General features: G+C 39.0%; 1 protein-coding gene across 1 annotated transcript in view; it reads left to right on the top strand.

The window, feature by feature from the left end:
- LOC126237011 (ubiquitin conjugation factor E4 B) overlaps positions 1–23,361 on the top strand; it is a 313,737-nt gene that overhangs the window by 15,778 nt on the left and 274,598 nt on the right. The window contains exons 4-5 of the mRNA XM_049946739.1: positions 12,774–12,961; positions 20,996–21,148. Of these exons, the coding sequence (XP_049802696.1) occupies positions 12,774–12,961; positions 20,996–21,148 (341 nt within the window). The remainder of the gene's footprint in view (positions 1–12,773; positions 12,962–20,995; positions 21,149–23,361) is intronic.

Genomic DNA, 23,361 nt, shown 5'->3' with positions numbered 1-23,361 from the left:
TATATCCTAGTGAGGCTTAAGGGAACCAACCAGGGAGATACCAGTGCCAAGTCCTGGTGTTTGCACCATGTGGCTGTTAATATCCATGAGGCAACCACCAGGAAAGAAGATAATCTTCACTATCCACAACTTAATCTTAGTCTTGCACAGAAAGGAGCAAAGTATGCAGCCATATAAATATTTCACCACTTTCCTCGAGTGGTAAGTACTCTGGCAGATAATGAAAATTATGAAAACAAACTCCTACTCCATAGATAAATTTCTGAATAGTTTTTTTTTAGTTATGGAGTTACATTTGTCAACTTTATTTTTTTTTATTTTATTTTATCTTAAGAACTTAGCTCTCAGTAAATCAGTTTATGGTGAGCAAATAATCATGAGCCCCTCACCAACCCTCATTGCAGCCTACAAACCTCTGCACTAGGCTCGGATTCATAATGTGTTGTACAAATACTTACAGGTTGTAAATGATAACATAGACTTCAGACTTTTGGACTCTGTCCACATACAGGGTGTTACAAAAAGGTACGGCCAAACTTTCAGGAAACATTCCTCACACACAAATAAAGAAAAGATGTTATGTGGACATGTGTCCGGAAACACTTAATTTCCACGTTAAAGCTCATTTTAGTTTCATCCACCTACGCTTAATGGAGCACTTTATCATGATTTCATATGGGATACTCTACCTGTGCTGCTAGAACATGTGCCTTTACAAGTACGACACAACATATGGTTCATGCACGATCGAGCTCCTGCACATTTCAGTCAAAGTGCTCATACGCTTCTCAACAACAGATTCGGTGACCGATGGATTGGTAGAGGCGGACCAATTCCATGGCCTCCACGCTCTCCTGACCTCAACCGTCTTGACTTTCATTTACGGGGGCATTTGAAAGCTCTTGTCTACGCAACCCTGGTACCAAATGTAGAAACTCTTTGTGCTCGTATTGTGGACGGCTGTGATACAATACGCCATTCTCCAGGGCTGCATCAGCGCATCAGGGATTCCATGCAACGGAGGGTGGATGCACGTATCCTCGCTAACGGAGGACATTTGGAACATTTCCCGTAACAAAGTGTTTGAAGTCACGCTGGTACGTTCTGTTGCTGTGTGTTTCCATTCCATGATTAATGTGATTTGAAGAGAAGTAATAAAATGAGCTCTAACATGGAAAGTAAGTGTTTCCGGACACATTTCCACATAACATATTTTCTTTCTTTGTGTGTGAGGAATGTTTCCTGAAAGTTTGGCCGTACTTTTTTGTAACACCCCGTATAACCAGCATGTGGGCTGATTATGTTGATCCTAGGTTCTCAGATCTATCTTGAAACTGGTGTGAACATAGCTATGTTGTCTGCCAATAATCATTTTTGTAGCCAAACTTTTTGGCTCTGGCAGGCTAGCATGTTGTGGGTAGGTTTTTTGGAGGCCTTACTGCAACCTGTGACATCCTGGGACATCAGAATTTCAGTCCGAGCTGAAGAATTAGGAGTAATTGACAGTTGGAACACCGTCAGTGGCTATGCTGTGAGTCATATCATATCCAGCTACTTCTGCATCAGCACTGTACTACACAAAGTTTGGCTCTATCAATAACATCGATCTTAGGAATCCAGTTGCGTCCACTACTTCTGATTTTGAACCAGTAGATTATAGAACATTGAGTTCTTCAAGTAAGTTAGAAAAGTTGAAAGTTAGGTTAATAAGAAGGATATTGTAGGCTTTATTGACGAAAAGAAAATACATTAACAGAGGGAATATTCGATAGAATAAAAAGATTTGTTTTAAAAATAAATAAAAATTATTCTGTGGAAATCATTAAAATTTACACCCCAGCATGTTTATGCTCTAAAGTAGAGGTAGGAGACATCAATGGATACTTTTACAAATGAAGAATCCCACTATGAGATATTGCTGTAGGTTTTAATACAAATGTAGCACAAAAACTAAAGAACAGTTCTTCAATGGCAAACTTTTGTGTGGAACCAGAAATTATAGTCACATGTTAGTAGAATTTACTGAAAAGTAGAAAATATGTTTTCCTGGAGGGGGAAAATGACTTTGAAAGGACTGAAAGAAATTAAAAAACATTATTGACTAAATTTCACCAAACAAAAAGATATGATACAAGGTATGATAATCTTAAACCACTTTCAGCTTTTAATAGACAGTTAACTCATAAAAATGTTGATTAAGAGAATTTATTCAAAAACTGCTAGGTGTACAACATCCAGTTAAGCACCTTAATCAGTGAAGATTAACCAACGTACAGGGGGACAATAAAGTAACAAAGGTACTTAGTTAAATGTCAAAAGAAGTTGGACATCTGAAGAAGGAAACAATGATAATAATAATAATAATAATAATAATAATAATTCAGTATTTTTGTTAGTCTTTGTCTATATTTTTCTTTTAGTTCTTCTTTAATATTTGAATTATCTATTCCAACAAAAAATAGGAATAGATAATACAAATATTAAAGAAGAGCTAAAAGAAAAATATAGAAAAAAGACTAACAAAAATACTGAAAACAGAATTGACAGCAAGAAACAAGACAAAAGCTATAAATACTTACGCTATACCAATATTGACCTATTCATTTGGAGTAGTGAAATGGAGTAACACAGACCTAGAAGCACTCAATACACTTACACGATCACATTGCCACAAATATAGAATACATCACATACATTCAGCAACTGAAAGATTCACATTAAGCAGAAAGGAAGGAGGAAGGGGATTTATCGACATAAAAAACCTACATTATGGAGAGGTAGACAATTTAAGAAAATTCTTTATAGAACGAGCATAAACTAGCAAAATACACAAAGCAATCACTCATATAAATACATCGGCTACACCACTGCAATTTCATAACCACTTCTACAACCCTTTAGGTCACATAACATCAACAGATACGAAGAAAGTAAATTGGAAAAAGAAAACACTACATGGCAAGCACCCATATCATCTAACACAGCCACACATCGATGAAGATGCATCCAACACATGGCTAAGAAAAGGCAATATATACAGTGAGACAGAAGGATTCATGATTGCAATACAGGATCAAACAATAAACACCAGATATTACAGCAAGCATATTATTAAAGATCCCAATACCACAACAGATAAATGCAGACTTTGCAAACAACAAATAGAAACAGTAGATCACATCACAAGCGGATGTACAATACTAGCAAATACAGAATACCCCAGAAGACATGACAATGTAGCAAAAATAATACATCAACAGCTTGCCTTACAACATAAACTTATAAAACAACACGTTCCCACATACAAGTATGCACCACAAAATGTACTGGAGAATGATGAATACAAATTATACTGGAACAGAACCATTATAACAGATAAAACACCACCACATAACAAACCTGACATCATACTCACCAATAAAAAGAAGAAATTAACACAACTAATCGAAATATCCATACCCAATACAACAAATATACAAAAGAAAACAGGAGAAAAAATAGAAAAATACTTCCAACTGGCTGAAGAAGTCAAGGACATGTGGCATCAGGATAAAGTTGACATTATACCAATTATACTATCAACTATAGGAGTCATACCACACAATATCCACCAGTACATCAATGCAATACAGCTACATCCAAACTTATATATACAACTACAGAAATCCGTAATTATTGATACATGTTCAATTACCCGAAAGTTCCTAAATGCAATATAACATATACTGTACAGTTAAAAGAAAGTCACGCTTGATCAAGGTCCGCGTCACTTTCCATTTTTGACCAGACATAATGTCTGAGAAAAGAAAGAAAGAAAGATAATAATAATAATAATAATAATAATAATAATAATAATTACAACTGGATACAGATCACAAGTATACACAACATTTATTACCAGATACCCAGAATTAAAATTTTTAACAGAATGACGACTAGCTGATCAGATCCGTGTAATAATAAAAAATAACAGGATACCCCAGTCAGAATTAGAAAACATCAAACAACAAGTACAACAAATACTGGAACAAAATAATGTGCAATCAGAAGAAGAAGAAAATACAGTAATGGACTCAAACATCCCAGAGCAAACAAACAAAGAACAACACGCATCAATTAAACAATCAGAGGAAAACGAAATCTTAAGACAGCCACCAGAACAAGCACAAATAGAACACGAAGTGACACACATGTTAGATATAGAAGAAAAATTTCAGCTGACATATATAGAATACAAAGACACAAATACAGACATTAGACCATTCTTGCATAGACCACCAAATAACCCACAAGTTGAAACAACAATAACAACTATCAACACAATCATACACAACAAAATAAATGAAAATACAACTATGGAAGAGTTACAACTACTGGTTTATATAGGAGCACTCACTACACTAAATATACACACTAGGCAGAGATCAGAACCAACCAACACACAGAAGAAACCCACAAAACCAGCATGGCAACACAGGCTACAGATCAGAATAGAAAAACTGAGAAAAGACATCGGACACCTAACACAATTTATAAGAAATGAAATATCAGACAAAAAACGAAAAAGGTTAGGTAAAATCTCACAACAAGAAGCAATAGAGCAATTAGATGAAAAGAAACAGAAACTACAAGCATTGGCCAAACGTCTTAGAAGATACAAAAAAAGTGAAAATAGAAGGAAACAAAACCAAACATTCAACACAAACCAAAAGAAATTTTACCAGACAATAGATAACACACACATTAAAATAGACAATCCATCAAACATAACAGACATGGAACACTTCTGGAGCAACATATGGTCAAACCCAGTACAACATAACGGACATGCACGGTGGATACAAGCAGAAACAGACACATACAAGATGATACCACAAATGCCTGAAGTGATAATTTTGCGACATGAAGTCACCCAAGCAATTAATTCTGCTCACAATTGGAAAGCCCCTGTAAAAGATAAAATGCAAATTTCTGGCTAAAGAAGTTCACCTCAACACATTCACATCTAACTAAATTATTTAACAGTTACATTGCAGACCCATACACAGCCCCTGATGCACTTACACAAGGAATAACTTATCTGAAACCTAAAGATCAAGCAAACCCAGCAAAATATCGCCCCATAACATGCCTACCAACAATATACAAAATATTAACTTCAGTCGTTACACAGAAATTAATGACACATACATTTAGTAGGACACACTGGCTGCAGGGCAACGGAATGAGGAGTAGCAAAAAATTTCTGTTGGTTAACGCACGGACATGCCGTCAATTGTTAAGCAAAGAATTGTATACCATGTGTGCAATGGGGGGAGCCCAGTCACCAAAAGATTATGTTACATATATTACTGGAAGCAGATAAACTATTTCACGTGCTTTGGGGTAGATATTCTTGGACCTTTTGCACAAACACCAACAGGAAACAAGTATGTTTTGACAATAATCACATTTTGTTTCTGTGATAGCGATACAAAAGCAGAAGGCCAAAACAGTAGCACTTTCAATGGCAAACCAGTGAATACTTAAGTTCAGAATGCCTGAGACAATAATAACTGACCAAGGAACAAACTTTGTGTCCAATTTAATGAAGCAGTGTCGCACATTAAGAAACTTCTGACTAGTGTGTTACACCTACAGGCGAATGGTTGATGTTAGGCTACTATGTTAACTAACAGCATAATAATGGGGGCGGTCTATTTGCATACATTATGGCTGCACACAATTCAAAAAATCATAAGAGCACAGATTTGTCTCCGTAGGAGGTTGTTTCTGGACAGAAGGTGCCTTCTCCTTTTTGTAAGCCTCCCCCAAGAAGTGGTATTTCAGCTGTGAAAAATTTCTCTAAATGGTTAAAAAGTATTTGGCGACAGGTGAAGAAGATGAGCACCAAAGCTTTGGAACGACAAAACAGGATACTTAATAAGAAACCAGTGTTATCTAAGCATTAATCAGGTCAGTGGGTTATGATGACAATCCCGTATGTGTACCAAAAGGAAAAATTACGAAGTTTGTGACATGTTATCAGGGCCCCTTTCAGGCTACAGAAATGATGCGTGTTAACATTAAGCTACAACTCCAAATGAGCCCCATGATAGTCCATACCAGCTGGATTTGTCCTTTTAAGGGAACAATAGAGATGTTGCCCATAACATTGGCAGCGTCTTCCAGGGAGGGGAGGGTAGAATCTGGGGAAAAGGGAAAAAAGAGAAGACTACTTAGGAAAAGCGAGACAATTCTTTAGTTATCTTGACACTTCACTACACACTTGGGCCATGGGTGGAAATAATAAAGTATCAAGAGAATGGCAAGATAACCATGGACTTTTGTATTTTATTTGTTTTCTTACTACTTATTCTCTTCATGTATATGTATTTTGTGGTTATATTTATATTTTTAGGAAAGATGGAAGTGTAGAGGATGTTATTTTTTTGAAGGAGTCTCCCAAGTGCACATACGGAAAGATTTGGTGCAAGTTCTATGTTGAAGGAATTTTGGGTGAAACTGTACTCACAACTTCAGTGCTTGTATTGACAGGAAAAATGCCAATATAAGTATAACAATAAATTAATTATTTTTTAAAAAGAGTACATGTTTAATTGATGAGAAAGTAGTTGTCCATTCTCATCAGGCTTGAACAGCAGGTAGATTGTCACTGAAGATGAGTGTGTATTTCTGTACATGTTAGTTACAGATCATTAGCCTCATAGGGAAAGATTTTGCAAACTCAGTTTACTTATGTACGATAAATGGTGACATCAGACAGCTCCATCCCTAGGAACTTGCGATGGAATATCTGAAACAAGTCTAGTCAGAAAAAAAGAGAGGTTTTTCAAAGAATGGGTTTACACTGGTTGTATTCTGTAGCATTCCAAACAGTCTTTATCCTTACTTGGTACCAGCAAGATCGACAAGAGTGGCACACTGCTTGTAGAACTACATGGTCGGGGGATGTTAATCAATGGGGCCAATGTGTTATATCTGGACCAGTCTTCTGATTACCTGCCACCATGACAGGAACCACTGCCCTGAATATAACCCATGCGTTGATCCATGTACCCCCTTGAGATTTTACTACCGGAAACCTAGTCTTCCAAAATGACACATTAGACCTGACCCCGCTCACCTCCCTAGATTGAATGTTGGCTACACAGCATGACCACATGTCAATGGACACCTGTTTGAGCATGTAAAAAAGTATCACAGTGAACAGCACCAGTGGATAGCCTCAGCTGCCTTTAAAATTTTTGCACTAATGGGAGTCGCATACTGTCAGCTAAAGTGGAAAGTAGGCCAAATCCCATCACTACCAACCTTCAACCTACTAGTTCAATTAAGTCACAGCAGTACCAATTAGAAGCACTATGACTAGGGGCAATGTGCACCGTGAACAAAGACTTCTGTGTAGAGATAAGTGCTATTGAAGTTGGACAAATAATGTACAATGTGATACCGTGAGTGGAGGAACAAATACAAAGTGTAAATAAACTAGTCTTTTTCTTCCAGTAAAATTCAAGGGCGAATTTTTTTCATGACAGGGAGGGGTGTAACGGGATAAAGCTATAAAATGAGACTTGGAAACAGAAGAAGAGCATTGTGAGGAAACCAGGGCATTGCCAAATCGGTTGCAGCCAGCGAGGGGACGGACTGCATGGTCAGTGACTTTGCAATGCTTTTGTCACAACAGACGGCACTTGTCACTGACGCATGAAGCAGCCTGCAAGAGTATTGCAACCCAGTTGTGAGAGCTGGCAGTCACTGACGCATTGCAGATAGTTTGGTGCAAAACACTAACTGATGTGGACAACAGAAATCAACATGGAGAAGCTGGATTTAAGGACTCACAAATCAGACAGTCAGTATCGAACAAGAGGCCACTATTGTGACATAAAATCTGTGCTGCCTCAGCCAGGTCGTGAACTTCTGTCTGCCACCTAAACCTCTGGAAGCTAGGAGCAGGTCCACACCTGGCTGCCATCCCAGGAGAACGATGGAAGGTTCCAGCCATCTCTGCCCTTGCCAGGGTGCCAACAGAAGATCACTAAGCCCTGAGCTCAGAAGTGTGACACAGTCCAAAGTTCCTGTAGCCGCCGCTTCCAGCCACACTCACAATGGCCAGGAAACATTGTAACCTTGTGACGCAGCAGCAGCAGCACAGCAGTTAAGTGTGCAGTCAGCAGCCTGAGCCCATCACCTCTGGGAAGAACACAGTCATGTTCTCCACAGTGCCCACTGATGATTGTAATCAAGCCTTAATAAAGAAATCATTGTTACGATCAGTGGTCCTCCTTCAGCTGCACAACATCCTTCATCAGCAAGGAATCAAGGCTCACTCTAAAATATCAGAGCTGTCCTGTTGTATTCCCATTGTACCATTTATCAGCACTTCTACCTGTTCCATTTACATATGGAGTGTAGGAGGAATGGTTGTTTAAATGCCTCTGTGTGTGTCATAAGTACTCTAATGTTGTCTTTGCAATCCCTACAAAAGCGACATGAAGGAGGTTGTAGTATGTTGGTAGGTTACTCAGTTGTAGCTGGTTACTGAAGCTTTGGAAGTAGGCTTTCACGGGGTTGTTGCTTCGATATTCAAGCAACCGCCAGTTCTCATCTTTTATCTTACTGTGATGTTCTCCTATGGGTCAAACAAACTTTTATCATTCGTGCTGCCCTTTGTTGTATAGGTTCAATATTCCATGTTAGTCCATTTGGTATACGTCCCACAAACTTGTGTTTTAGGTTGGGTCGCACCATTGTTTTCTAAGCAGTTTCCTTTGTAGCCTAATTGCATTTTCTTATTGTTCTACCAATGAACTGAAGTCTGCTTCCTGACTGAGCTTAGGATATTGTTCCATTTCATACTTCTGCAGATTGTTACACCCATATGTTTATTTATATGAGTTGATTAATTCCAGTTGGCTCTGATAATGTAGTCGTGGGATATTACTTTTTTTTCATTTGGTGAACTGTACAATTTTATGTTTCTGAATATTTGAAGCAAGTTGACAATCTTTGCACCACTTTAAGTATACAGGGTACTTTTCCAGCTCAATATTGTGTAAAAATCAACACCCATTTCTTTTAGGCACTGTTTATAATGTATATGTTTTACAGATTTTTTTGTTGATATCAGGTAATGCAATACACTTTCTAACCAAATTAAAAGTATTTTGAATATTTTTGAATGTGCTTAGGGTTATTAAAAAATTACAAAGAAATTGATGCATTTTTTTCCAAATGCTTCCTCAAATTGGGTACCATTCAATCGAATGTTATACATTTGAAGGAGACCTAATTTTTACCACATATGCATGACATGAGGGCTGAGGTACTAATTCCACCTATTATGTATATTACAAGGATAAAAAAATGACATCTTACATTTTAATTTTTATAATTTTTTCCTAGTAAAAACATTATTTTTTCTATAATTTAGTTGATTCTGCAATGAAGCTTAGGTCTGCTACATAAATATGGACTATTGCAAGTTACAGGAAAAAAATTAGAGCAATGCTTTGTAAACTTTAGGAAATATTTGTACCTGAATTCTGAAAAATACAACTTGTGGGAAATTGTGAATGAAGGTATGAGTCCAATTAAACTGTGCCTCAGAACATTCCTAAAGCATAATCTTCATCCTGCAGCATTTCTTCATCTTTAAGCTTCCTCTTGGCATTCCTTTTAGCACTTCTTGCTTCTTTGGCAACTTGAAGAGCAAATCTTTCGGCTTCATGCACCTGTTGCAAATCTTTCGGCTTCATGCACCCAAGCAATTGATCTTACATATTAGAGCCACATTTCATACCTAAATTTCTCAGGACTTCCAACCTTCCTATCACTCCACCATTGAAACATATCACTGCATCTAGTACACCAACTTTTAATGTATTTAGTCCTACAAAAACATTCTTGGGTAATTTTTCCCATATGCAATGGCTGAAACTTTCATTTGTATTCTGAGTACCCCAATGAAGACATTTACTAAGCAAAACAGGGTCACTCAGGTGTCTAAAAATTGGTTTTATTTAATTCATAACAGTGTCAAGAATAGATTGCTTATGATGGCATATTTGACCACTTTATTTTGCTTTTTGGTAACCACATCTAGAATCTGTTCCTTTAGGGCAAAGTCTGTGAACAGGGTGGTCATCTGAGGACAAAGTATGAAAGTAGGTGGCCCTTACAGCTTTTCTCATTGCTGTAACATCATTCAGAGGTGCAGTTTGTCTAATGGCGAGTCCATAATAACTTTGAAGAAGGTCTATTTCAGTTTCTGTCAGTCTGCTTCGGCCAGACGGAGATTTTCCATCAGATTGCAACTTTCCTTTCATTTCTCTTCGTAGCTTCCTCAATCTAGCACCCATCCTCTTTTACACATGTCCACAACACTCCAGTTTTGTTACCAAGGTATCACCATAAACATTGAACTCATTAATTTTATTGAAAGCTTCAGTGTCCCCATCGCATAGATACTTCATAAATCTTATGTTATAAATGGGCACTGACCTCTGAAATATTTATATTAAAAATTAAGAAATTCTTCCAGCTGTATTTAAGGTGTCGATTTTATTTTGGCAGCCTTAAATACAGCTGGAGGAATTTATTCATTTTTAATATAAATTTATACCAGCTTACATCCCACTGTCCTCCATTTCAAGTATGGATGTACGAAGATCTGAAATATTTTGAGCTCCGTCACACTTCATACCTCCACTGTAACCATCATAATTCGTAGAACACTGATGTTCAATATATCCTTCAGTGTTACCATGGCAGATGTGGCAGTACACTAAACGTCAACAATTTTTCCATTGTGCAGAGAAGTAGCACTTACACCACCATTCAAGGAATGATATCCTCGACATTGCCATGTCCCATCAAGTGCAACAGCAATGTCCCTGGTTCCATTAATATTTACAGTTTCCTCTACTGCATGTTTTATAGATTCTTTGGACACAACCACCAAGGCACCTAAAATTATTTTTATGTACTTTCTGCACCTACTGGGAGGAGGAGGAAGTTCCATCAAACCACAAAATGTTTGAGCAGCCTTTTTTCCTTCTCCTATTGCATGCATTGCATAAAACAACTTCAATTTCACATCATATGAATTATGCACAACGTTTGAAGTCATTTTTGAGGTAGATTTATTGCAGAATCTACACAGAAAAACTAATTTTGACGCTAAACCCTTCCTGCTACTTTGTTGTTCAGTTATTTCCAGACAGCCTACACCATCACGTTGTTTACATTACACCACTGCCTTTATCAAAGAAGATAAGATGCCCACATCAACAACAACAAATCCACTACAAACAGCCTCATTGTTAACACAAAAATTTGAATCACCAGGAGGCATGCCATGTGGGAGTTTCTTCCATAAAGAACTGATACATAGGTTACCTTCAACAGTGTGGCTTGCTTTGTTTGTGAACTGGTTACCACGGAATTTCCTTTTATTGAATTTCTTGATGGGTGGCATAGTTTGTATTTATTGCACACTAAAGGATATGTACTTCCACAAATATGTGTAGCACTTGGACTACAAACATTCAGCAACACGTGAACAAACTGCTTCAGTGAAACAAAAGTAAATACTAGCAAAGATAATCATTTACAGACACTAGGAACGTGTACTGTTACCAACATATACAATGTATCGTATGTATAATTGCTAAAAACAGAAAGTTCACAGTTCTTTTTAAATAAAACTGGTTTCTGTAACAGAAATAAAGGGGTCGTAGTGGCATACATGACCATAACTTGAAAATTTGGTATGTATAGGTCATTTTTCATTTGAAACCCTATGATGTATGTATCAATGTAATCAGGAAAGACTATAGAATTTAATAAAGTACCCTGTATCCTTAAAATCTTATCGGTTGATGCTTGCCAACTGTAACCATGTACATTTGTTGCCTGGTTTCTGTAAGTGTAACATGTGTCACTAATTTTGTGCATGATGCTTGCATGAGAGTATTATGGTAGACATATGCATTTACACGTGATTTGCACTTGATAATGACACTTTTACCAAAACTGCCCTATTTGTGGAAAATGAAATTTTTAACAGTCATGTGAAATGTGTGTTTTCAGTGGATAAAATTACTCAGGAATGTCAGTGAGATGGTATTAGATGGCTGAAAGGAAATTTTATAATAGAAAAAATTGTAAACAATAAATAGAAACTTATGATGTGAAGATATGCCATTTTTCAGTTAAGATGGCAATACCACAAAACTAAAAACTGAGAGAAACCTGCACAAACTTTTCAAGAGTTCTTCAAATATGTCTGTACACTCTAAAGTTGACTGAGAAACACATACAGTTATTAATGAAAAACATGGCATTATGGAGGTAAAGTAGTCAGATGAAGCACCCAAAGTCACTCAACATATGACGAAAGTAACAGTGCCTAGAGATGATTCAGTGGTTAAACTGGACAAAAATTAATACAAAAGAAACGTGAAAAACTTTTTACAGAATGTGTGCCAAGCAATAACTCTATTGTACCTTTTATTTCTCAGGTTTTTCATTTATTGTTATTGATTCTAATAATTACATATGTACTATCATAAAACAAAACTTCTGTGAAGAGTTTCCCATTGCTGGAAATATTCAAAAGGGATTGTTCTTGACAAACACACACAATTTATGTAACAAAGATAGACTGCTGATCGCAAGAGTGATTTGCTTGTGTTTAAATATGTTGGTAAAATATTTTATTTGAGATCTTCAGTTGTACAAAATAATGCCTCTACTTTTCTTTACAGCAAAGACACCACCAGTTCTAACTACACAGAAAAGTGATTCTCAGAGCACTGACACATCTTCCCAGATGGAGGTTGACGAAATGCTACCATGTGAAAAAAGTGCTTCTACTTCACAGATGGATGTAGACTCTGGCATTGAGAACATGGAGGTAGAAGATTCACGTGAAGGCACAGGCCTGAGGCACCGGGTAAGATAACAGATACTTGAAGTTGTTTATTGCATTCATCGTACAATGTCAGAAAATTCCAGCACTTTATCCACAAATTTTTTCTTTCCTAACCATTTACTTACTGTGCATGGACTCCTCTGAAATACTCTCCTCCACCATTGATACACCACTTCCACTTCTGGAATCAAAAGCAGTCTCTGGCTGGATCACGCGAAGCATCGTCTGTGAATTTTCTTCTCTCTCATCCATCGTTGCAAATCTTCATCCTATCAAAGGAGTTTTCAACTTTGGATATAAAAAAAGGTCTGCAGGGGCCACGTCTACATCTACATCTATATGTACATGTACATCTATACTTTGCAAACCACCATGAGGTGCATGGCAGAGGGCACACCCCTTTGTACCAGTTATTAGGGTTTCTTCCTGTTCCGTTCATGTATGGCAAACAGGACGAATGATTATGTGAGTGCCTCTGTGCCTGTAGTAATTATTATCTTCACGATCCCTATGTGAGCGATACATAGGGGATTGTAGTATATCCCTAGAGTAATTATTTAAATCCAGTTCTTGAAACTTTGATAATAGACTTTCTTAGGATAGTTTATGTCTGTCTTCAAGACCTTGCCACTTCAATTCCTTCAGTATCTCTGTGACGCTCTTCCACAGATTAAACAAATCTGTGACCTACATGCTGCCCTTCTCTGTATACCTTCATATCTCCTGTTAGTCCTATCTGGTATGGATCCCACACACTTGTGCAATATTCTGGGATGGGTTGCACTTGTGATTTGTTAGCAGTCCCTTTTCTAGACTGATTGCACTTCCCTGATTGGGGAACAACAAACCGAAGCCTTCCATCTGCTTTTCCCAGGGGGTCTGGAGAGTATGGAGGGTGAGACCACAAACTGATTTGGATTTTAGTGCATTAGTCACGCACTAACAGGGATGAATGTGTGGACCTGTTATCGTGATGCAAGAGCCATGAATTGTCTCACCACATTTCAGGCAATATCCTTCTCACATTTTCTCGCAGGCATCACAACACATCCTGATAGTACCACCGATTAACAGCTTGTCCCTGTGGCACAAATTCATGAGGAACTAATCCTTCAAAGTCGGAGAAACCCATCAGAGTGGCATTGACATTTGACCTGACCTGACAAGATGTTTTTGATGTTGGAGAACATTTCCCGACCCATTGTAAATATTGAACCTTGGTCTCAACATCATAACTGTAGACCCATGTCTCATCACCAGTTATGATTGTCTAAAGGGACATTTCATTCTTATTTGTGCAATCCAAAACTCTTCACAGATTGTGAGGCGAATGTCTTTCTGGCCTTGATTCGTGAGCCATGGGATGAACTTGGTGGCAACATGATACTTTCTGAGATGCTGTGTCAGGATTAAATGACATGATCCAACTGAAATGTTTCATTCTTCTGCAATCTTTCAGAGAGTCAATCTTGGATTGGCATGCACAGTTTCATTGATGTTGCTGACATTGGCGTCGTCAGTAGACATTGAAGGGTTTTCTGAATGATGGTCATCCTTAACTTCCATCCGGCCATTTTTAAACCGTGTGAGCCATTTTTAACACCGAGTACAGCTTAAGCACTGATCTTTGTAGGCTTCCTGCATAATTAGGTATGTCTGTGTAAAGGTTTTCTCGAGTTTCATGAAAATTTAATACTGATGCATTGCTCCTCCAACTCTGTCGTCTCGAAATTTGCAAAATGTGCAACACAACATTCTACTCAATATAGCGCTTACAGCACTGAACAATAACTAACAGACATACAACGGTGAAACTTCCACCAGTTACATATTAAACACAGGCATGTGTATGGATGCTAACAGCATTTCGCTCCAACACACCATTGATGTAAAATTACGAATGTTCTGGAATTTTTTGAACAGACATCGGAGAACAGTATCTTATGACTGTGTTAAATCTAATTAGCTAGATGTGGTAAGTAGTGGAAAAACTTAAGATTACCACTTGATCTGCACAGAATGTCTTAAATACCTTTACAAATTGTGGCAAAGATCTCTCATGCCGAAATATGGAAACAATCCAGTATAAATGTTAAAAAAAATAACAAATTGTCAGTTTCAAATATTAATGAACAAACCATTTTACAAAATTTTCTGTTCAGAAACTCATTTTAATTGTGTGTGTACTCATAATATTTGTGGATATATGAAAATTTTGCCATGGTATACCAGGGATTGGTATCATCATAGTGGTAGGTTTGATCATATTAATTGTGCGTGTACTCATAATATTTGTGGATATATGAAAATTTTGCCATGGTATACCAGGGATTGGTATCATCATAGTGGTAGGTTTGAAACTGCGGCCTACAATTATCCCTTCGTCCTGTAATACACCTTCCACTAACAGAAGAATTCACAGTCTAATGCTTGAAATATGTGCATCGTACCAAGTAGGATGTGAAGTATCCGTGTTTCTGCGTTAGGGCAAGTTCAAAATGTGGCTGCCAGTGATTCAGATTTCACACAGTCTGAACCAAGTATCGAGAAGGAAGTCAGTACCCATAAATCAGAAAAGATGAGAAAATAAATTTTTTCTTCCAACTTCAGTGAACCTACCTTGAAATGTTTTGCACAGAACATGGACCTTTTAATGAGTGATCTGAAGCCTTCTGAAAGACAGTCATATGATTGAGGTAAAAATAAACCATTCAACTTGATCCAAAGACATAATGGAGTGTGACTGTGTAAGTCCAGACACCAGACATGTACTAAACTTTTCTCCTGTGGATGTTGCTTTCTTTCAGCATGCAGGTTTTTTCCAAAATTAAGGCTATTAGCATTTGATATGTAGGATGCACAAAACCAGAGTTCTTATTCTTCAAATTTGTGACAAAGGCTTCTAACATTTATTTCTAAAATATTTTTCTCGATATAAATTTTTTATTCAATTTGAGATTAAAATAGACATAAATGCAGACCCATTACACTTCATTAGAGAGGAACTGCATATGCCACCTGAAGATATCAATATTGCCAAATCATCTCTTACACAAATCATAAAAATCACCAGGTCACCGAAAAGAAGTAAATGTTGTGGCAGTGATCATGTTACAACCTAGGCACTAAAGTTTTACACTGATTTAGTAGTGCCTCACCTGCACGCCCCACCCTCTTGATGCTTGACATCCGAAATGATCACGCACTGGGATGTAGATAAATTAACAAAAAGTGTCAGTTCTGCTTACTGCACCCTTTCATTCTGTTGACCTGCAGAGTGCATTGCTAGCATACCTCGGCACAATACTGTTGTATGGCATAATCTTCTGGGGCAACTCAGCTACTGTCACATAAGTATTTATTCTAAAGAAGAGTTCCCATACATATCCTCCCTAATGGTATTTGTGATTATCAACAAGGACCAGTTCAGGGTGAACCATGCAGTTCATAACTACAATACTGGATGATGATGATACTCTGAGGAGCGTAGGGAATGATGCGGGAGACCCGCACCACCGACTAGGCAAGGTCGTAGCGTAGGTGGTTGGCCATTGCCTTCCTCCAACCGTAATGGGGATGAAGATGATGATGAAGATAACACAACACACAATCATCTCGAGGCAGGGAAAATCCCTGACCCCGCCGGGAATCGAACCTGGGACCCCGTGCGCAGGAAGCGAGAACGCCACTGCAAGACCACAAGCTGCGGACACAATACTGGAAGTGAAAGGAATTTCCACACAGTGTGCATCCCTATCCAGGATCCAGAATAGATATCTACACTGTTGACTCAAAACATTATGACTACTGCCCACTGTGAGATGTAATGCCACTTGGTGGTAGTGCAGGCACGTGACACAGTAAGGAAAGTACGTAAGCAGAGAAGAGACGTGAAGAATCATTCTAGCAATGATGTTATTATTGTTGTGGTGTCCAGTCCAGAAACTGGTTTGATGTAGCTCTCCATGCTACTCTATCTTGTGCAAGCCTCTTCATCTCCGAATAACTACTGCAACCTTCATCCTTCTGAATCTGCTCAGTGTATTCATCTCTTGGTCTCCCTCTACGATTTTCACCCTCCAGTACTTAATTGGTGATCCCTTGATGCCTCAGAACATGTCCTACCAACTGATCCCATCTTGTAGGCAAGTTGTGCCACAAATTCCTCTTCTCGCCAATTCTATTCAGTACATCCCCATTAGCTATGTGATCTACCCATCTAATCTTCAGCATTCTTCTCTAGCACCAAAGAAGCTGCTATTCTCTTCTTATCTAAAATATTTATCGTCCATGTTTCACTTCCATACATGGCTACACTCCATACAGATACTTTCAGAAAAGACTTGCTGACACTTGAATCTATACTCTATGTTAACAAATTTCTCTTCTTCAGAAACGTTTTCCTTGCCATAGCCAGTGTCCATCTTATATCCTCTCTACTTCAACCATCATCAGTTATTTTGCTCCCCAAATAGCAAAACTCATCTAATCTAGTTCCCTCAGCATCAGCTGATTTAATTTGACTGCATTTCATTATCCTCGTTTTGCTTTTGTTGATGTTCATCTTATACTAGGCGTGGTTTTTAAGTAAGTACCGTTTTGAAATTAAAAAAAGATGTGCTAAGATATCTCAATAATTTTATTTTTACATGAAAGTGTGTACCTTAATCTACAGACTGACGCCATTACAGTCTGATTCTTCCTTGTTTACATTGTGTACTGAGTGTTTAAAATGCCTCAGATAATTGTGAGTCCCGCCAACTGTGAAGTACTCGCTGTTATAAGATTTCTTAGTGCTAAAGGCCTAAAAGCGATCGATATTCATCATGAGATCTGTGCAGTTTATGGAGAAAACGTTATGAGTGATGTAATTGGTTCACTCTGAGACACCTGGACACTTCCCGTGTTGAGAGCCCTTTCTGGTACAAAGTAACAATGGGGACGCAATTGAACTATGGTATTGACAGTCTAGGCATGGTTGAACTACAGACAACACGAACCGTGTACCTCCTTCCTGGCGGAATGACTGGAAGTGATCAGCTGTCGGACCTCCTCCATATAACAGGTGCTGCTCATGCATGGTTGTTTACATCTTCGGGCAGATTTAGTGACACCTCTAAACTGTCAAAGGGCCTGTGCCTGCGATATAATATCCACAATCAACATCTATCTTCAGGAGTTCTGGGAACCGGGGTGAGGCAAAACTTTTTTTGATGTGTGTATAATCTACCTGAAACCTTTCAGTGTCTCCAGGCCTCTTCCACATATGCAACCTTCTTTCTTGATTCAAACCAAATGGTAGCTGTGATTAAGTTATGCTCTGTGCACAATTCTACCACACAACTTCCTCTTTCATTCCTTACCTCCAGACCATATTCACGTACTACTTTTCTCCAGTCGAGTTCCAGTCCCCCATGACTATTAAATTTGTGGTAGGTGTGGGCCTCATGTCTATCTTGGCTACAATAATGCATTCACAATGCTGTTTGTAGCAGCTTATCTGCATTCCTATGTTTTTATTCATTATTAAACCTACTCCTGCATTACCCCTATTTGATTTTGTGTTTATAACCCTGTACACCTTACCAGAAGTTCTGTTCCGTCTGCCACTGGACTTACTGATTCCCGCTATATGTAGCTTTAACCTATCCATTTCCAGTTTTAAATTTTCTAACCTACTTACCCAATTAAGAGATCTGACATTCCATGCTCCGATCTGTAGAACACCAGTTTTCTTTCTCCTGATAATGGCGTCCTCTGGTGTAGTTCCCGCCTGGAGATCCGAATGGGGCACTGTTTTACCTCTGGAATATTTTACTCAAGAGGACACCATCATCATTTAACCTTACAGTAAAGCTGCATGCCCTCGGGAAAAATTACAGCTTTAGTTTTTACTTGCTTTCAGCCGTTTGCAGTACCAGCACAACAAGGCTGTTTTGGTTAATGTTACAAGGTCAGATCAGTCAATTATCCAGACTGTTGCCCCTGCAACTACTGAAAAGGCTGCTGTCCCTCTTCAGGTTTGTCTGGCCTCTCAACAGATACCCCTCTATTGCATCTATGGTACAGCTATCCATATTTCTGAGGCACGCAAGCCTCTCCACTAACAGCGAGATCCATGGTTCATGGGAGAAGGCTTTACAAAATCCAGTCAAAGTGGCGGATTGCTATGGTGAAGCTAGTGAGCTATAAGTGTGCTACTCTCATGAGCATTTCTGCAGAGCGCTTGAAGGACAGTGAAATCACCAGTAGGCAGTCAGATGTTCGACATCCTTGCCTGATCACAGAGCCCACTCTGTAAAGCAGGATAGGCAACAGGCTGTGGCAGATCTGACTACAGAATACAACGCTGGTGCAGGCACAAGTCGTGTGGAGCACATCACTCGGCACAAATTGTTGAATATGGGTGTCTGCAAAAGACAAGCCTCCATTTGTTCCCAAGTTTACCTTAAGACATCATCAATTATGGTTGCATTTGGTACAGGATAATTGAGGTTATACTGTGAATCAGTGGAAAAGTGACACCTGATCAAGTGATTCACATTTCTTGTTACACGGTATTGATGTCACAGTACAGATACGCCATCATGCAGTTGAACGGCTGCTCAGAATGTGCAACATGCCATGGATGAAGGACAATGGGGACAGTATTATGCAGTGGGGGACATTCTCATAGGCTTCCATAAGACATATGATAGTAGTCTAAGGCACCATGACAGGTGTGGACGAAGTGAATATTAATTGCAGACCTATTTCTGTCCCTTTACGTTTGATGTGTTCCCTGAAGGCGATGGCATTTTCCACCAGGATAAGTTAGGATAAGTGTCCATGTTGCAAAACTATGGCAGTCAACTCACAGTGGTGCCTTGGCCACCTGATTCGCCTGATGAAACATACTGTTACATCATCTGGCCCAGCAACCCACCAGCCCATAATTTACAAAATGACCTGTGCTTATTTTCTATCTGGCACCATGCACCTCTGGAAACTTACTAAGGTGTTGTTGAATCCATGCAATTGATTATCTGGTGTATTGCATTCAAAGGTGGCCCAACACACTATCAAGTAAGTGGTCATAATGTTTTGGCTCATCAGTTATGTGCTGGGGCAAAAGTCTATTACAGGATACCAGCAGACAAAAGATGAAATTGAAAATCTTCAGGCATACAAAAACAAAGTAAAAGAATATCCTCATTATCCGTTCAAATTTAATGCCGTCTTAACAAAAACTACACACACACACACACACACACACACACACACACACACACACACAAACACAAACACAAACACACACACACATATGTAACCAGTTGCCAGTATCCATTTAGAGTAACAGCATTTTGCAGCACGCATAGCAGCTGTATGAATTGAAACTGTGTCAGTTTGGTGTGATGGGGCTGAGGAAGTATTTAGAGCCATGTTAAGAGCAGTGCTTTATGCAGCTTGTTGGGAATGCATGGTGGGAAATTTTCACAGTAAATGATATGACTGATCCCACAGATATTATGAGGTGTTAAGATATGGATAATTTGGAGCCAAGGAAAATACTGTCTTTCTATGCTCTTCCAGCATTTGCAAACATTTATAGTCTTATGGTAAGACACATTGTCTTTCTACTAAATCACACCCTCTACAAGGACAGTCACCTTTAAGCACAAGTGACACATGGACTCTGAGGATGAATTCGCACCTAAACTGGTCAAGAGTGGCCGGCCGGAGTGGCTGAGCGGTTCTAGGCGCTACATTCTGGAACCGCGCGACCGCTGCGGTCGCAGATTCGAATCCTGCCTTGGGCGTGGATGTGTGTGATGTCCTTAGGTCAGTTAGGTTTAAGTAGTTCTAAGTTCTAGGAGACTGATGACCTCAGAAGTTAAGTCCCATAGTGCTCAGAGCCATTTGTTTTGGTTGAGAGTGTAAATGTCAAATGTTCTATTTTGAACTGTGGTCTGGCATGTAGTTACAAACTGTCAGGAAATTTATATAACATTGTGTTTGTATAATTTTGAGATCTACATGTTATTCAGTTTTATTTTCTTTTGGTTTATATTCCAGACATCTAGTTCCTGTAATGACATAACAGATGATCAAGTTCATGCTACTGTGTCAAGAGTATTGTGTGTATCATGGAAGGAGAAGACTGACAAGGCCATTTATCTTCCTGAAACAGCAGCTGCCATTGAAGAGGTTGACAATATCAATGTCCAGGTTAGCTGAATTGCAGTTGTCAATGCTTCTCAGTAATTGTGTTACTTTTAATTGGGGACAGTTATGTTGTGCTGTAATAAATTGGCACTTATTCAGTTTTTATTTGTTTATTTCCAATTGTTGATATTTGCTACCTAGCAAGATTGTATCTCCTTTCAACTGTACCATAACTGTTAATCATTAACACCAAGTGACGTCACAGTGAAGGAAGTTTCAAGCAATCTTGTGTGTTATGATGTGCTTTGAGGGCTAACAGTTTTGTACTTCAAGGAAATTTCTAGAGTGATTGGAGAAGACTGTCCACTTGACATTACTTAAGCAGCTCTTCTGTAGGGTTCTGAAGGAGTAACAAGTCTGAGTCATAGTCTTCATTCAGGTCAATCTTCCTCATTGCTCACAAGAAAGAATATGGAACACTCGATGGAAGACAGGTGGGTTGTGTAATGTAAAATTAAAGAAAGCCTCCTTTCTCTCAACAGTTGCGGTTAACAATTTTCTATAGTTGATAGAAACAATACAGCTGGAAGCCAGTAGGTCAGCAGTTCCCCTTTTGTGTATAAAACTGAAATTGGTCCTGCCGATATTTCAGAACTGTTTAAGTGCTGTTTGACGACCACATACTTCAAGTGGAATGAACAGTTTTATGAGCAAACAGATGGCGTGGCTATGGGAAGCCCCCTAAGTCCCGTAATTTCAAACATCTTTATGGAGAAATTCAAAGGCCTTAGGTACTGCCAGCAAAAAACCAAAAGTATGGTTCCGATATGTGGATGACACGTTTGTGCTGTGGAGACATGGCAGGGAGGAACTGTGCCGGTTCCATGAACATCTGAGTAGTATAAACTCGAGAATTCAGTTTACAATGGAGGAGGAGGAGGTAGATGGCAAATTACATTTCCTCGATGTGGTTGTTTTCAGAAACGAAAATGGTAGTTTGGGCCACTCAGTATACCGCAAATCCACGCACACGAACCGTTATTTGCACCAGGATTTGAACCACCACCCACAACAGAAGCGGGCTGTTATCGAAACGTTAGCGGACAGAGCTAAAAATATTTGTGAACATGAGTTGCTCGACGCTGAGATGAAACATATCCACAATGCACTAATGAGGAACAGATATTCATCCACCGAAATAAAACGTGCATTGAGGCAGCCATGCAGAAATCATAGTGACGTACAGGCTACTGCAAAATCTAAGGCTTTCCTGCCGTTTGTTAAAAATGCAACGGAAAGAATAGGGAGGATCTTGACGAAGCGGAATATTACTGTAATTTACAAGCCCACCAGGAAGATACAGGAATACCTTAAGCTTGCCAACGACGCTCGCAAACCGTTCGAAAAAGCTGGAGTGTATAGGATCCGATGCAGCTGTGGAGATGTTTATGTGGGTACCACTAAAAGAACTGTTTCTAAACGTTTGGAAGAGCACAAGGGCAATTGTAGAAGAGGAGAAACGGAATGATCAGCTGTTGCGGAGCATGCTTTCCAGCCAGGGAACCACAATATTCGTTTCGAGGAGACGCAAATACTAGCGGCCACAAGCGGATATTACGAAAGGCTCTACAGGTAGGCAATCTAAATTGCTAAACACCCTAATAATTTCAGTCGAAATGAGGAGGGCGTGAAATTAAACGGTATATGGATGCCGGTGTTAAAGAAGATGTGTACCACCCGTCCACTACTGGGTGATGGCAACGGCGATCAACGGCAACGGACAGCAGCCAATTGCACTGATGTTTTCAAAACACGTGACGTCACGCCGCGGCACAGGAGTGCGCAGACACAGAATTTAGCGGCAGTCAGTAGCGAGCCAGTGGGTGTGTTGGACCTTCCATCGAGCTACGGACCCCCTTGAAGATGTCTCCCGCAGCCGGAGACGAAATGTTGGGAATTGACACAGAATTCATCAACCAACCACGGCATAACAGCCCGGATAATTATAATGGGCACTGAGAAAAAGCATTTTGTTCTTTCATTGAGACAACACCCCAGGAAATTGCTCAGAAACTTTTACTGACCAGTTAACTGCAGTGAGCACCCTCTCCATTCTTCTGATCTTGCCTCAGTTGACTTTGTCATGTTTCAACTAAAGTAGACTCACTTGAATGAATGGTTATTTTTCTGGAAATGTAGGGCTCCTGCAGTTATGCAAGATGATGTGCTCAGCTCTGAAAAAACCTTGGAGTAAATAATTTGATTTTTGATTTCAG

Source organism: Schistocerca nitens, chromosome 2 (genome assembly GCF_023898315.1).
Source record: "Schistocerca nitens isolate TAMUIC-IGC-003100 chromosome 2, iqSchNite1.1, whole genome shotgun sequence".
In the NCBI taxonomy this organism is placed as follows: domain Eukaryota; kingdom Metazoa; phylum Arthropoda; class Insecta; order Orthoptera; family Acrididae; genus Schistocerca; species Schistocerca nitens.
Note: the sequence above shows the minus strand (reverse complement) of the source record. Positions and strands in the feature narration are given on the sequence as shown.